Source organism: Mytilus californianus, unplaced genomic scaffold, assembly GCF_021869535.1.
Source record: "Mytilus californianus isolate M0D057914Y unplaced genomic scaffold, xbMytCali1.0.p SCAF_9, whole genome shotgun sequence".
Classification (NCBI taxonomy): Eukaryota; Metazoa; Mollusca; class Bivalvia; order Mytilida; family Mytilidae; genus Mytilus; species Mytilus californianus.
This window is the reverse complement of record NW_026262745.1, coordinates 28,934,111-28,949,642: the sequence shown is the minus strand read 5'-3', so window position 1 is coordinate 28,949,642 and position 15,532 is coordinate 28,934,111. Positions and strand designations below refer to the sequence as shown.

The window sequence follows — 15,532 nt, the reverse complement described above, 5'->3', positions numbered from 1 at the left end:
CAGCTAGACATGTACACCTTACAATCATTCCATACACCAAATATAGTAGACCTATTGCATACAGAATAAGAAAAACAGACAAAAACACAAAAACTTAACTATAACCACTGAACCATGAAAATGAGGTCAAGGTCAGATGACACCTGCCAGTTGGACATGTACACCTTACAGTCCTTCCATACACCGAATATGCTAGACCTATTGCTTCTAGTATCTGAGATATGGACTTGACCACCAAAACTTAACCTTGTTCACTGATCCATGAAATGAGGTCGAGGTCAAGTGAAAACTGTCTGACAGGCATGAGGACCTTGCAAGGTACGCACATACCAAATATAGTTATCTTATTACTCATTATAAGAGAGAAATTACCATTACAAAAAACCTTGACTTTTTTTTCAAGTAGTCACCGAACCATGAAAATGAGGTCATGGACAATGGACATGTGACAGACGGAAACTTCATAACATAAGGCATCTATATACAAAATATGAAACATCCAGGTCTTCCACCTTCTAAAATACAAAGCTTTTAAGAAGTTAGCTAACGCCGCCACCGCCGTAGCTTCGCCGGATCACTATCCCTATGTCCAGCTTTCTGCGACAAAAAGTCGCAGGCTCGACAAAAACAATAAATTGCTTCACCGAGAGCAGCTGGATACGACCGCAGAGGTCCGACCCTGAACAGTTGGACACAATATTCGCATTTGATACAGGTCTGAATTTGGATTGTAATTAAATATTTGACACATAAGAGGTTTCTGACACAGAATAACTGTAGTCAAAGAACTATAATTTGAATTTATATTCAATTTTTTGCTTTTGTGCAAAACATTATGCTGATGCGAATTGACCCCCCCCCCCCCCCCAAAACAAAAATTTTTTTTTGCTTTTGTGCAATACACTATGCTGTTGCGAATTGACCCCCCCCAAAAAATTTTTTTTACCCCCCTCCTCTTATTTTGCAAAAAAAAAAAAAATGATATTTGAAGAAATTTTCTTTTTAATTTATGAAATCTGAAATCAGAAAAAAATGTCCCACCCCCCACCCCCCCTTTTAAAAAAAAAATCAAAGCATCGTTGATGTTGTGATCCAGCCATATTCATAGCTAGTCTCATATTTTTTCTGACCATACTTTTTTCTAAATTTTTTTCTCTTTTCATTTCCAATCTTACTGTAAAATTTCTCTGTTACTGTCAAAAGGTAGTGAATTTCGCAATATGGATGCAAATATAGATATATATATTGATCTTTCAACTGTAGACACTGTCAGATTTTATTTTTGACAAGAATGGAAAGGAAAATCGTCAAACAAGTAATATATTTTTTATATGCCATTAATAATGACAGGTTTAATAATTTCCAGAAAGAGGCCTTATAAATGCACTTTCTCAACAAAAAAAATAAAAAAAAATAATAACTATTTTCTATCTAAATTGGCGTTCATTCTTTATTAAGAAAAAATACATTTCCTGTATTCAAATCTGAATGTACAAATACCTAATCCCGAGATATTTCCAATTACTGTTAAATAGCAATATAATGGGATATAAATGTAAAACAAACAAATAAATTTCATTGCAGAAAATGCTCAGGTAAGAGTTATGCAATTTTGTTTAATATTTCAACAAAATTTCTGATAATTGTAACTAATTAATTAGAACTTGACTATTGACTTATGTCAGATGATAATGGCACTGATTTTACAAGTAAAATAAAATTTGCTTGCATTTTTTATACATATTTTTTTTCACTTTAAGTATTTTCTTTGAAAAAGAAAACACATCAGATTAATCATTCAGCTAGCTAGCAAAATTAACAGAATATTTTAATGTAGTGTAGATCAAAATAAATTATACATTTGTAGGTTTACTATTGAGGTCAAGAATGTGTGTATTCAGTTAGGTGTGTGATAAATTGTGTCTATTTAATTATGTAACAGGTCATGAGATATTAACTGTTTTGAATTAAGCCTGGGGTTGTTTCTAATTACTACTTATTTGAAAATCATGACAGTTAATAATCATTCTGACTCTTACTTGCCTATGGAAAGACTTGGACTAATACCATTTCAAAAAAGTGAGGGAATCAACTTAGATATATTAATACACATGTTGACCTACATTTCATTGAACAATAATTTACACAAGCACAAGATACTAATATAATACTTTCAAAATTCTTATCAACTGATTCAATTGATGTACAAATACTTTTTCAAATTAATTCATAAATAGTAAATCATTATAAATTTTGATTTAGAAAGGAACTATATGCAAGTGTATATCTAAAATAAAGTCACTATTAGACCAATCTTTTCTTAATTTAAGGGCAAATAACATGTCAAAAGTTTGCAGTTGATGATTAAAATGGTGTAGAAAGTTTCTGCAAGTCATAAAAACACATAATTAGTTTCATGATATGTCTTCAACTTAGTATTCTGCACCATCTCCAAAACCAGAGTGATCGCATAGATCCAGCATGGAGTTTGCAACCATAATTACCCATTTAAATACATCATAAAAGTCTTAAAATAGAAAATGACATACATAATCATGGCTAAAATTAATATTCCTTAATCAGCATTTTAATAGTAACTTCTAAAAATAAATTGACAGCTAATCACCTCAAGACAATACAACATTTCTTTATATATAATTTAAAAGCAGTGTAAGGGAGGTAATCCTAACATAACATTGCCCATTAACCAGAAAACCCTTGTTTTTCCCCCTTTTTTGCCCCTTATTCCTAAACAGTTTGAGCCATAACCCCCCCCCCCTCCCCAAAGCCAATCCTAACCATCCCTTTGTGGTATGGAAACTTGCTGTCTAATTTCAGAGAGATCCATACACCTTTCACAAGTTACTGTCTGGAAACCCGAAAATGCTTATTTGGGCCCCTTTTTGGCCCCTAATTCCTAAACTGTTAAAACCATAACCCCCAAAATCAATCCCAACCTTCTTTTTGTGGTTATAAACCTTGAGTTTAAATTTCATTGATTTCTATTTACATATACTAAAGTTATTGTCCGGAAACCAAATGTGTTCGGACGACGCTGATGACGACAACGACGACGTGATACCAATATACGACCGCAAAATTTTTTGCAGTCGTATAAAAATGAACACAAAAGATACTACACTATCTGTAACCTAGCGGGACATTGCAAGTTCAACTACAAATTTGGATTTTTTTTTTTACATGTGTATAGTGTGTACATCATTATTAAGTTTAATGACTAAGGTGTAGAATTTAAACTTTTGTTGTTTTAAAAATTGAGCTTTTAAAAGTTTAGGCTGACAAAAAATGGTTTCCATCTACTGGCACCAAATGCATTCTGACTATAACTTATTCTCTAGATGAAATACGTTAACTGATTCCCATAAAAAAATGTCCTAAAGTTCAATTTTATCCATACTGCTCTTTCAGTAAAATTAGAAAAAAATGTTCATTGTCTTTTGTTATAATTTGCTTCATTTAAAATTATCCAAAGGGAAAAATGATATAGATTTCGGTTGCTCTTACTGAAGCTTAAGGGAAAAAAATTGAGGCTCTAAAGAGCCTGTGTCACTCAACTTGGTCTATGTACATATTCAACAAAGAACACTCTCCAACATTGTAGACAAGAATAGAATTCTTGACAAAAATCTCTGTTTTGTTGATCTTGTATTGCTGATCATTAACTCTGTTTAGCTTCTCTATATCTTCTTTAGTTTTTGCTCAAAACACAAAAGAGGGTAAAAAAAATCCTCATTTAAGGGCAATCACTCCTACAAAGAGTGACAGTCTACTACCGTTATCAGCAACATTTGACTTGATAGTAGATCTTGCCTTGATGATCATTTTTGTGATTTAAAGTGTCTATTTATATATTATAATTTTTATCATGTAAGGCAAAACCCCCAAAAAATGGTAAAAATTGTCATTTAAGGACAATAATTCCAAGGAGATGAAGGACTTTTTCCTCTTTATATATAATTGTATTAGTTGTAGACCTTGTCTTGCTGATCATTTTTGCTGATTTAAGTTTCGATCTATCTATTATAATTTTTAAGATATAACGAAGACAAAAACGCAAAAAATTAGTAAAAATCATCATCAAAGGGCAATAACTCTAATAATGAGTCGGCTGACCATTTCTACCATGGACATATTTGTAGAACTTGTCTTGCAGATCATTTTTGCAATTTAATATTTCTCTGTATTTTTTATTGTTTTCAAGATAAAAGGCAAAAATGAAAAAAAATGGTAAAATTTGTCATTTAAGGGCAATAACTCCTATAAGAAGTCATTTGACAAATTTTGACGTATATGGATAATAAGTAGGGATCAACATTCTGAACATTCTGCACCTGTCAGATTTTCTCTATTTATAGATATAGGAAGATGAGGTATGAGTGCCAATGAGACAACTCTCCATCCAAGTTACAATTTATAAAAGTAAACCATTATAGGTCAAGGTACGGCCTTCAACATGGAGCATCGGCTCACATCGAACAGCAAGCTATAAAGGGCCCCAAAAAATTACTAGTGTAAAACCATTCAAACGGAAAAACCAACGGTCATAACAGTTTTCAAAATAATAGACAAAACTTGCATTTTACCCCTGTGTTCTATTTTAAGCCATGTCAGCCATCTTGATAAGCAGGCGGGGTCACCAGACACAATTTTTAAACTATATACCCCAATGATGATTGTGGCAAAGTTTGGTTACATTTTGCCCAGTAGTTTCAGAGGATAACATTTTTGTAAAAGTTAACAGGCGACAACGGAAGACAACAGACGACGCATTGGGCCAGGTGAGCTTATTAAAAAATACTTGAATGTGAATCAAAATCTAAATCTAAGGTGTGTTAAACTAAAAGTTCTGTTGTTATATCATATCTTATTAGAAAAATAATTGCTACGGTAACATCCAACATTAAATTTCTCACTTTCAACAATTCGCAAGCTAGGATGACTGGAAAGATTAAAAACATTTTTGGTGCTTTTAATTGTAGACAATGTTATCATTGTTTTTAATTTCCGAAACTGGTAATTTAGATTCTTAAGATTTTCGTTATACTGTGTATTTCTGGAAAATTAATACTTTTATTTTATTCAAATGAAAATTGTTGAATTTTAAACTAGACGTCTTTTCCAGTTTTTTGTATTTTGTGTTTACTGTCTCATTCATTCATGACCTGTGAAAGTAATAACCAAGATGGTGTTTTATAATTTTCCAAATGCATGTCACATTTTAGAATTAAATACTTACAATTACCTATAATTTCAAGTTCCTTACATTTTGAATATTCAAAAATAATTAATCAACAAATTTGATGAGATAATTTTATATGCTCGTCTTAGTCTGAACATATTATGGTATACCGTAGTCTGTCTGTGCTTCTAACTGTCTGTCAACACTACAGTAGCAAAGGAGTAGACTGAAAAGTGGGTTGGGGCAAACTTCTGAAAATGATGAGAGAAAAAAGAACATATCTTCAGTCTAATTGTCAAGAAATTTAAGTCAGTATCATCTTTGATTTCACTACCTATTTTCAATAATTTTGCTAAAGAGGGAGAGAGGGCAAAAAAAAAAAATCCTCTTTAAAGTTGAGTAGGTTATTAAAATAAAAATCCATTCCAACAACCAAAATTTCTAAAGGCTAATTTTGTGCTGCAACAGCGTGAGATCTGATATTGATGACCCCTATTTTTTCATCATATTTTAATACATTAGTGCCACTTTTGTAACATTTATATAAATTAAGTATATTTTTTTGGTGTTTCATGCAAGTTAGACTATTTTCAACTGTTTTATGACAGGTTAGTTCTTATGTTGTGCTAATACACTGCTGTTTTATGATAAGTTATCAGACTCCCATGCTAGGGAAGGGTTGAGCATCTACAAACATGTCTAACCCTGCCTGTCTTAAGTCAGGAGACTGTAATTCAGTGGTTGTTGCTGATACTGTCTGTCTTTTTTTTCTTTTAAGGTTTTGTCATTAAACAAAATTGTCATTGGAATCCACGAAATGTGATGTTCTTATCTGCCGCATTTTGCCTAGCTGGACACAATGTCATAGAGCTTTCATGTAACAGTCAAATTACATTAGCTAATGCGCATAAACAATAGGCTGTTTGGTCTTAAAAAAATCTCTGGGCTATGCATTATGTGGAGACAATGAAATTTAAGCAAAATGATCCCTTACTGTATTCAATTCATGCATACGAGCATGAGTGTTTCTTTTAAGATGATGTTCTATATCTTGGAAATTTTGCTTGTAGTTTGTGAAGTCTTTCAGTATTTTTTCAAGTGCTTTTATAGACTTTTTTGTTTTTATAACAACAAGTTTCACATCCTCATACTCCACCTGTGTTTGTTCATCTTTTGAAGGAAACTCTAACCTCCTAAAAAGAAATAAAAAAGGAGAAAATGAACCAAACTATAAAACCTTCAAAATATTTCAATTAAAGAATATCACATCACTATATCTTATATTTATGTCTTAATTGCTTTTGTACATGTATAAACAGTCTTTCCCTATTTTATTTTTAGAAATAATTTAGAAATTTACCATGGAATAGTTGATAAATTCGTCTTTGAAACTGAAGTTAAATTTCTGCAACAGAAAAATATCTGGTTTGTGTTGTATATGTACACAGTGATTTAAACATAAAATATTGCAATGGAACATGAACATTTTTTTCATTTTGATTTCAATACTGAACTGGAAAGAGAACAACAGAAGTGTGAAACAAAACATAAATACAGTGCCACTGTGATAATTTTAAATCTGTATCAAATATATAATACAAGTCCTTAAAAGGCATATTATACCCCGTCACGTCCACATGTTTTTGTTATATGTATTTCTATTGGTATCCATCTGATGAGTTAAGCCTTTTTCAACTGATTTTTATAGTTCGTTCTTATGTTGTACTGTTACTCCACTGTCCTAGGTTAGGGGGAGGGTTGGGATCCCGCTAACATGTTTAACCGCGCCACATTCTGTATGTATGTGCCTGTCCCAAGTCAGGAGCCTGTAATTGAGTGGTTATCGTTTGTTGCTGTGTTACATATTTTTTTCCGTTCATTTTTTTGTACATTAATTAGGCTGTTAATTTTCTCATTTGAATTGTTTTACATTTGTGATTTCTGGGCCTTTTATAGCTGAGTATGTGGTATGGGATTTGGTCATTGTTGAAGGCCATATGGTGACCTATCGCTGTTAATTTCTGTGTCATTTGGTCTCTTGTGGAGAGTTGTCTCATTGGCAATTATACCACATCTTCTTTTTTATATATATGTGGTACAAATATATAAACAAAACAAAATGTTTTAAGCAAAAATGTTATAAAACATAGAAGAGTGATTAACCGTTTACACTATAATTATTTCAAAATATATAAATGAATTTCTCAGCAATATTGGTGAATCATAGAAGTGTTTCAAGGAGAAACCCATCACCAACTGATAATACATTTTCTTTAACTATGAGACAATAAACATACAATTTTTTATACATGTTATAAGTTAGCATAGATTTAATTCAATAAAAAAATTTTTTTATATAACCCTGCCATATTCTGTATGTGCCTGTACATGTCCCAAGTCAGGAGCCTGTAATTCAGTGGTTGTCGTTTGTTACTGTGTTATATATTTGTCTTTCGTCAATTATTTGGTACATAAATTAGGCCGTTAGTTTTCTCATTTGAACTGCTTTACATTTGTCATTTCGGGGCCTTTAATTATAGCTGACTATGCAGTATGGGCTTTGCTCATTATATGAAGGCCGTACAGAGACCTATAGTTGTTAATTTCTGTATCATTTGGTCTCTTGTCGAGAGTTGTCTCATTGGCAATCATACCACATCTTCTTTTTATATCACTGAAATAATTGGAAAGACAGAACTCCTTAATTTTGTTTCATAAAATTTTAGCCCAAAATTGTCACGGAACTGATATTCTTATGAGAGTGGTTTAAAATTGAAAATAGTCTTTGGAATGCAACTAACATTACCAGTCATACTAATTAATTTTAATATGCATTTATTTCTAAAAATCATTGGAAAATATTGCTGGTTAACTTAATCTGAAAAAATACCAGTTGCAAAACTGTAATGAGAAGAGTATTTCTCAAGGGTGTGGCATGTCCTTCATTTTTGTGGACAACATTTAAACAGGAGAACCTTGAATTCAAACATTTAATGAAAACAAATCTAATTAAAATTAGTTCTCCTCAAATGGCTCCTCGTTTTCTTTCAGTTGATTACATATGTTGCAGGTGGGACATATAATCAACCTAACAAAAATGAGGAGCAAGTAAGGAGAACTAATTTCAATTAGATTGAATGAAAAACAAATTTCCTTTATGTTTTTTTGTAGAATTTGCCAAAACAAAAAAAATCAAGGACCTATAATACAAAAAAAATACCACAATCCACATAATTTGTACAAAAAAAATTAACTTAAAAAACAGTATATCATTTCTTGCCTGGTGAATTTAAAACATTACAAAAGAAAACGGCTTTCAAGATGTTACAAATTGTTCAAGGTATCATACATTGCATCTTAAACTTTGTTATTTTCCAATAACCAACATCCCCAGTTGATGTTGCTTACCAGGAAGCCTTGGTACTGGCATGATTAAAATGAAACAATTAACCTGTAAATTTCTAATTTATAAAGTTTATACATAATAGCACAAATACTTTGTACTTATACTAATTACGGTAGCAACTCCACTTCTGTTTGGGTCTTTTTATGATTTTTTAATGTTTCTTCCTGCATTTGGTTTTGTGTGTACCTGATGAAGTTTATTCCAAAAAACAATGGTTATGTTTTAATAATAATATCAATGAACATAGCACAGAATTATACTTATCTTTAAACAAAGACCTAAGACTCCCTTTTTTCAGAATAAATGTTTTGGTGGTGAACAGTATGTTAAGACCTTTATAGCAAGCAATGAAATTAATTTCTGAAGATGAAAGTCAATTAAGAACTTCAATTTGAGTTTGATTTTTACCTAAATTTAAACGTCTAAATTGTGATAAAAGGTCTGCTCGCTTATTAAGTATTGTGATTCTCTTCATTCCTTTTCTAAGGTTATAACACAATGTTGACTGCTGTATCCCTATTTTTGACATTTTTAATTATTATGTTTGTCAGTTTTGTTCACACATTGTTGTCAATATAATGGAATTTTTATGCGACTGTCTTACAAGTGAGAGGTTTAGCTAGCTATAAAACCAGGTTCAATCCACCATTTTCTACATAAGGAAATCCCTGTACCAAGTCAGGAATATGACAGTTGTTATATACATGTATACGTTTAACGTGTTTGAGATTTTGATTTTGCCATTTGATTAAGGACTTTCCGTTTTGAATTTTCCTCGGCGTGTTTTACTTTTTTCTTGGCAACTGAAATTAAATTTTGTTATAAGAAAATATATGCCACTGAGATTGTGATCTGTACATAATCAAATGAGTGTGATAAACTCTTTAAATTGCACCAGTCATGGTTTTGTCACAGGTACTCTTACAGTCATGACTTTCAGTGAATTATGACATAAAGCATACATGTATAGACATCTCTAAATCACCAAAACTAGTTATTAAAACCATCATGGAGATCAAATGCATAATAATAAAACCTAATTGATATTATATATATGTATATAATAAGTACGTCTAAACAAGTGACAACTCTACGACAGATCCATCCATAATGGATCACCAGTGAAGGTGATACACGGCTGAAAACACTTATTATATTCATAATTACTCTAAATATCAGCACAACAATGTTAAATCTGCAAATTTGTGAGGGAAGAACAAAAATTTGCTTCCGCAAATTCGCAGATTTAACATTGTTGTGCTGATATTTATATATATATATAAACAAGTCAAAATTGAAAACAACGTTCAACCTATGATTGCGTTGGATAAAAACCGCAATATATATATAAAACATGGAAACAAGTTCTTAAGTTAATGCAGGAAAGCAAAACTTTTGGAATTCTCTTAACTGTGAAATCCACAAAGTATCTCTTCTAATTGCGAAAAAAGAAAGATATGAAAAGAAATACCAAGAAAGTGATTACAGCCTTATCAACAAAGAAATCGACCAAATTTCAATGATCAATGTTGCCGATAAATTGAAGGAGATGGTCGAAAAAAATTTCTGATGAAGAGGTAAAAAATGGCTAGAATCATATGCAGAAAATCATTGAAAGCCAGAATATCGAAAAAACCAGCAACAAAAGTCCAAAAAACATATATATACTTATATAAGTAAATTATAATGTTTGAATAATCTCCCCTTAATTTTCTCAAAAATTTACTTGTATAAGTAATTTTTTTTACAATCCCAAAAAATTCCCAAGTTTTGAGATGTAAAAACATGGCTCTAACAATTTTTCTCAGGTTAGCTCATAATTTTTGATTAGATTTCAATGTTTCATCTCATTAATTCAACAAAGAAACTAATTGCGCAAAGATCTTAAGTATTTGTGCAAGGCCTTCAAAAATTGCCACTTAGGGGCTTGTAAATGAGCAGTGTTCTGAAGATAACAGATAAATGAGATTTTCATTGAGATTTTCATTGTCCATGAAATTACACTTAAATGATTAGTAAAGACATAGATCTGCAAAGGATAGACAATTAAAAATTCTATTAGAGCAAAGAAGTCCTAAGAAATTCAAGAAAAGAAGATAGGATGACTTTTTTACTTGTATAAGTAAAAAAATCTGAATGTCTAATGAACATAACTAAGCCAAAAAATAATTTACCTATACAAGTAAATAAAATACACTTGTATAAGTATCCTACATATTTACTTATATATTAAAGTATATTAATATTTACTTCTTCAAGTAAATAAAAATTACTTTTACAAGTAGCACCCCTGACTGAGAGAGCGAACTACAGAACTTGTTCCCTTTGTTAGCACTCATAACCCATGCAATCCTGACATATTCAACGTCATAAAAGCAAAACAGAAAAATTAAAAATGCTATTCCTACAGAAAAATTCCTGAAAACTAAAAGACAGCCTTGGAATCTAAAAAAACATTTTAACAAGGGCTTAATTTTATGACCCAACTGGAATAAAATACAACGTTTCAAAATGTAATGACCTTAGATGTGGTCATTTGTGAATATATGGAAACCTAGGCCACAATTACTTAACTGCAAAACCATTGTTCCAAATACAGACATAAATTGTAAAACGATAAACCTACTTTACTGTATTGTATGCAGCACTTGCAAGGAATAGTATATCGGACAGACTGGTAATTCAATTTGTGAAAGAGTCCCTGATTCACAGACAACATAATCATGATAATGAGATCCAACCATACAAATGCTAGTTGTGAGTGAACATTTAGAATCGTGCAGCAGTGGAAAATTTACCGTATTTTTTTCCATTCTATAAAATGAACGAATCTAATAAATATAAAAGACTGGCAAAGGAAGCACACTTTATAAAGGTCTTTCATATTCAGCCAAAATTAAACCGATCAATGTATGCATTTTAGATTTATCTCCCTTTACTATTATTGTAACGTAGTGAACGTTAGTGTCGTCAAGGACATTGTTAAATTGTCGCCTGATGATTGCCAGAAGGCACGAAAGCACTAGTGACGTTATTATAACGAACTGTTATTATTTGATGTGAAATGTAGTCTTTCAGAATTACAAATTTTAATATATTTAAAAAATGTCACATGTTCAGACATGTATATATATATTTAAAGGGGCACTAGCTACGAGATATGAACAAAATTAGAATATGATTTTGTTTGGTTCAATCATTAATAAAAGTGAAATAATGAAATAATAATTAATTTTTAGCAGCTAATTTGGTTCAATTTTGTCAAAATAAGCAAAGAAATACGATCGCTGATGAATTATGTTATCACTGTAACTGTAAGAACCAATTGGTTGACAGAGTTGTTTACGCCTATTGACCTTGGGTCAACCTGTGTATCTCAATCATAAAAAAACAACTCAAAATTGGTATCCGTTCATCCACCACCACCACCGGTATAACTAATTCATAAAAAACTCGAGATTGGTGTCCCCCCTTTTTTTACATTTTTTATTTCATTTGACGTAAGTTTGCACCGATATAAAAGTTATAAATTTAAAATTGTTATCATCGTACAAATGTTAACTGTCTGTAGGTCAGAAAATTTAGGCTCTTACCCCTACTCCATAAACCGATGTTTTTATGAATTTACTTTCGTTTTTGAATTCTTTCAAGTTCCATTCTTTATTTTCTGTTTTGTTTATTTTTTAATAAAATATCTCAAATAATTACCTCCTCTTTCGTCCTGATGCACACTTCAATGAACTCATGTCTGTTTATATATTATTATTAATGGAAACAAGAAAAATATGGCCCGAAAATGTTCTACTTGCACAGGGAACTAAAACTGAGAAAAATCTAAACTTATGGCGGATTCATTCCGGAATTGTAGTCTACCCGTTCTTGGTTTTCATGTTATAAAAATCGCACCAAAACGAAAGTTGATGAAGTTACTAGTCAACACACTATATGTATTAAGCATGATGCATAGGCAAAAAAGGTGTTTAAACACATAGTTTGTTAGATTAGTGCAAACACAACCACTTTTCAAAAGGTAACATTGCATCTTTTAACTGAATATTTAAGGGTTGAAAGTTCAAGTTTATTGTTATATTTCTTGGTATCTGACGTTCCTGTTCAAGGAAGGTCAGAATAATGATCGTATGTTGGAAATCGAAAAAGTAAAACTTTTAACTTTAAACGTACGATTTGAACAATTTTATAGATTAAGTTATCTTTTCATATGAATTATTGTAAAGTGTGTTTTAAGTATTTCTTGGTATTTGCAAGGTACATTGTACTTTCCTTTTCAATTAAAACGACACAGCATACAACTTACAGGGGGAAAGGGCTGTCAAGTTTCCACCAAGCAAATGCACGAGATTTGGCTAAATTGTAAAGATCAAAGAGGAAAAAACGATATATCCAAGGAAAATGCCTCCAAATAAGCATGAAAATGTGTGAGTCTGCTTGAGACTTGACAGCACTGAACTTATTGTATGGTCACATACTTAAGCAACGGTACTCAAAATATCAAAAGTATCTAAAAACCTGTTAAAACCATAAAGCCCCTTCATATTTTCAAAAAGTGTTTTAGTGCACGAATTATTCAGCAAATGAAATTCTTATAATTGATAATCAGCACTGCCTGACTGCTGTCATTGGGAAATTGTGATTAAGTACCTAAAGAACAAACATTATTTCTAGTTTATCCTGCATAATGACGATCACGAAGACGCTTGATGAACTTTAATAGTGAAGGGATACAGGCAGTCCCTTCTATCTGGTAAATGAAATCAAATAGGCTCGCATTATTGACAAGCTTTTCCTGCGAAGGAACTCGAAAGTGGTCTACACCAGTAATATGAGGCAATGCCCTCTGTCAATAACAGTAGATAAATCAATACAGTCAAACCTTGTTAAGTCACATTCAAAGGGACCGGATGAAAGTATTCGATTACAATACTATCAATACACAAATATTTCTAAACATGCTAAAGGTCATTCACTATAAATTATGAAATCACTCGTGGAAAGATAAGTCCTGAGTGATCACTGATGAGGGTCGTCTGCTTAGCATTCAGTTATTGTAAGTTTGTCATAATTGTCTTTAGCACGTCTGGATGGAGACAATACATCTGTTGCTCAGTTTCCACTATAAAATTTCACAATTTTTTAATCAGTATTCTATTTTGAACTGGTGCATTACATATGCTTGGATTTGCAGTTGCAATTGCACAAAAAATATCATTACCTTTTCACGGATTTAAAAAAAAAATAGTCATTTACAGCTAATTAAAACATTAACATGATTTACATGATTAACAAACTGTTTCGTCCTTGCCAAAGGGACGCTTAACATACATAATATGTGTTTTCAGCCGTATATCACCTTCACTGGTGATCCAATGGATGGATCTGTTGTAGAGTTGTCACTTGTTTAGAAGTACTTATCAAATAATTATTTCTGTGACTGCATCTTACGATCCTTTAGGACAGATAATTTAGCTAATCTGCAATCAATTCCATCTTCATGCCTAATATATCATGTACTGTGTTACAACTCTAGATTCTACTGACGAGGAACGGTAACACTAGGCCACCGAAAGCTGAATTTTTAGTTCATTCTAGGTGGCAGAGTGTTCTAGAGTGCTGGACAAAGTGCAGGTGGTGTTGTCTTGATATCCCAGTAGCATGAGTTCGAATCCCAGCAAGGGAAGAACAAAAATTTGCTTCCGCAAATTTGCAGATTTAACATTGTTGTGCTGATATTTAGAGTAGTTTAACAATGTATAAATGTTCATATAATTGGACATGTATATATTGGCTGTTAGACAGTTTTTAAAACAATATTGGTTATTAATTTGGTGATGTAAAGCGGGCAGGCAGTTGTGTTGTCAGGCAGACAGGCAGCTGCCCAACTGTGTGTGTGCAATAACTTGAAAATGTTTTGATGAAATCTTTTCAAGTTTAGATATGTTGTTTCCTGTTATTGATTGAAAGTCAAGTTCAGTTTTCAAGATTTCAGCTTTTGTTGTTGAGTTGTAGACCTTTAGTAGCAAAAAGTGATATTTGGAGCGTTGTCTGTGCAATAACTTGAAAACACTATGACGAAATCTTTTCAAATTTAAATATGTTGTTTCCTGTGGTCAATTAAGTCCTTTAAGTATTGAAAAGTGATACTTAGATTGATTTTGGCTTTGCCATTTCTGAACCCTACAAGAATTCATTTTTTTTTTTTACTTGATCCTGTTTGGGGGTTAAGATTTGCAAATATAATGCTAATTGATGTAGGTGAAATTGGAATATATTATAAATTGTCAATTAAGTCACAAATGTAATGGATAATTGATTGTATTAAGTACCATGATGATCATGTCAAGACATTAGTATTGGCTTTTTTTTATCATTTCAATATACGTTTATAACAGAACTATTAAAATTGAAAAATCTAATTTACTGGTTAATGATTTTGGTATTCGATATTTGGTCCTTCTGACATTGACAACACTACTTCTTATAAAAATTTTACGCCTTCAAGTGTACAGAATGTTGCGAAACACACCAGCTTGAGGTGAGGTTATTGGTAAAATTTTGCCTGAATAGGGCTTGATAAGGGATAATGAGGCTGGATAAATCAGAAAAAATGCCCCTGACAAAAATCCAAAATGGGATTACAGTTTTCAAGTTCCTTCAGTTTTAATGTTTATAGTTCATTGATCGATGGCTGCTTTTTCTTTCAGTGTCAGGTAGTGTTAGGAATCAGCTTTAAAACTGTAATCCATTTGTCAGAATAATGGAACAGCAACTTGAGGGAGCTCTGTTTCAATTTTGGATTATAATTGGATTTTTATTTATGTGCCATTTATGTAAGAATTTAGTAACATAGTTTTCCTTATGTTATACAGTGTTCTAGCCAGAAACTGAGGTCAGAGGTGTCTATTAACATG

General features: G+C 31.7%; 2 protein-coding genes across 7 annotated transcripts in view; one reads left to right on the top strand and one right to left on the bottom strand.

Annotated features, from left to right (window-relative positions):
- LOC127714089 (interaptin-like) overlaps nucleotides 1-12,460 on the bottom strand; it is a 63,748-nt gene extending 51,288 nt beyond the window's left edge. For 2 of the 3 annotated variants that reach the window (XM_052220043.1, XM_052220044.1), the window contains exons 1-2: nucleotides 12,315-12,460; nucleotides 6,195-6,393 (exon numbers count right to left, since the gene is read on the bottom strand). In XM_052220043.1, the coding sequence (XP_052076003.1) occupies nucleotides 6,195-6,393; nucleotides 12,315-12,352 (237 nt within the window). In that variant the 5' untranslated portion in view covers nucleotides 12,353-12,460. The remainder of the gene's footprint in view (nucleotides 1-6,194; nucleotides 6,394-12,314) is intronic. The other variant, XM_052220045.1, reaches the window with a different exon arrangement.
- A 61-nt stretch (nucleotides 12,461-12,521) lies between these two features.
- The window catches only part of LOC127714088 (heat shock 70 kDa protein 12B-like), a 181,878-nt gene continuing 178,867 nt past the window's right edge, over nucleotides 12,522-15,532 (top strand). For all 4 annotated transcript variants that reach the window (XR_007987553.1, XR_007987554.1, XR_007987552.1 and 1 more), the window contains exon 1: nucleotides 12,522-12,636. The gene's annotated coding sequence lies outside the window, so the exon portion shown is untranslated. The remainder of the gene's footprint in view (nucleotides 12,637-15,532) is intronic.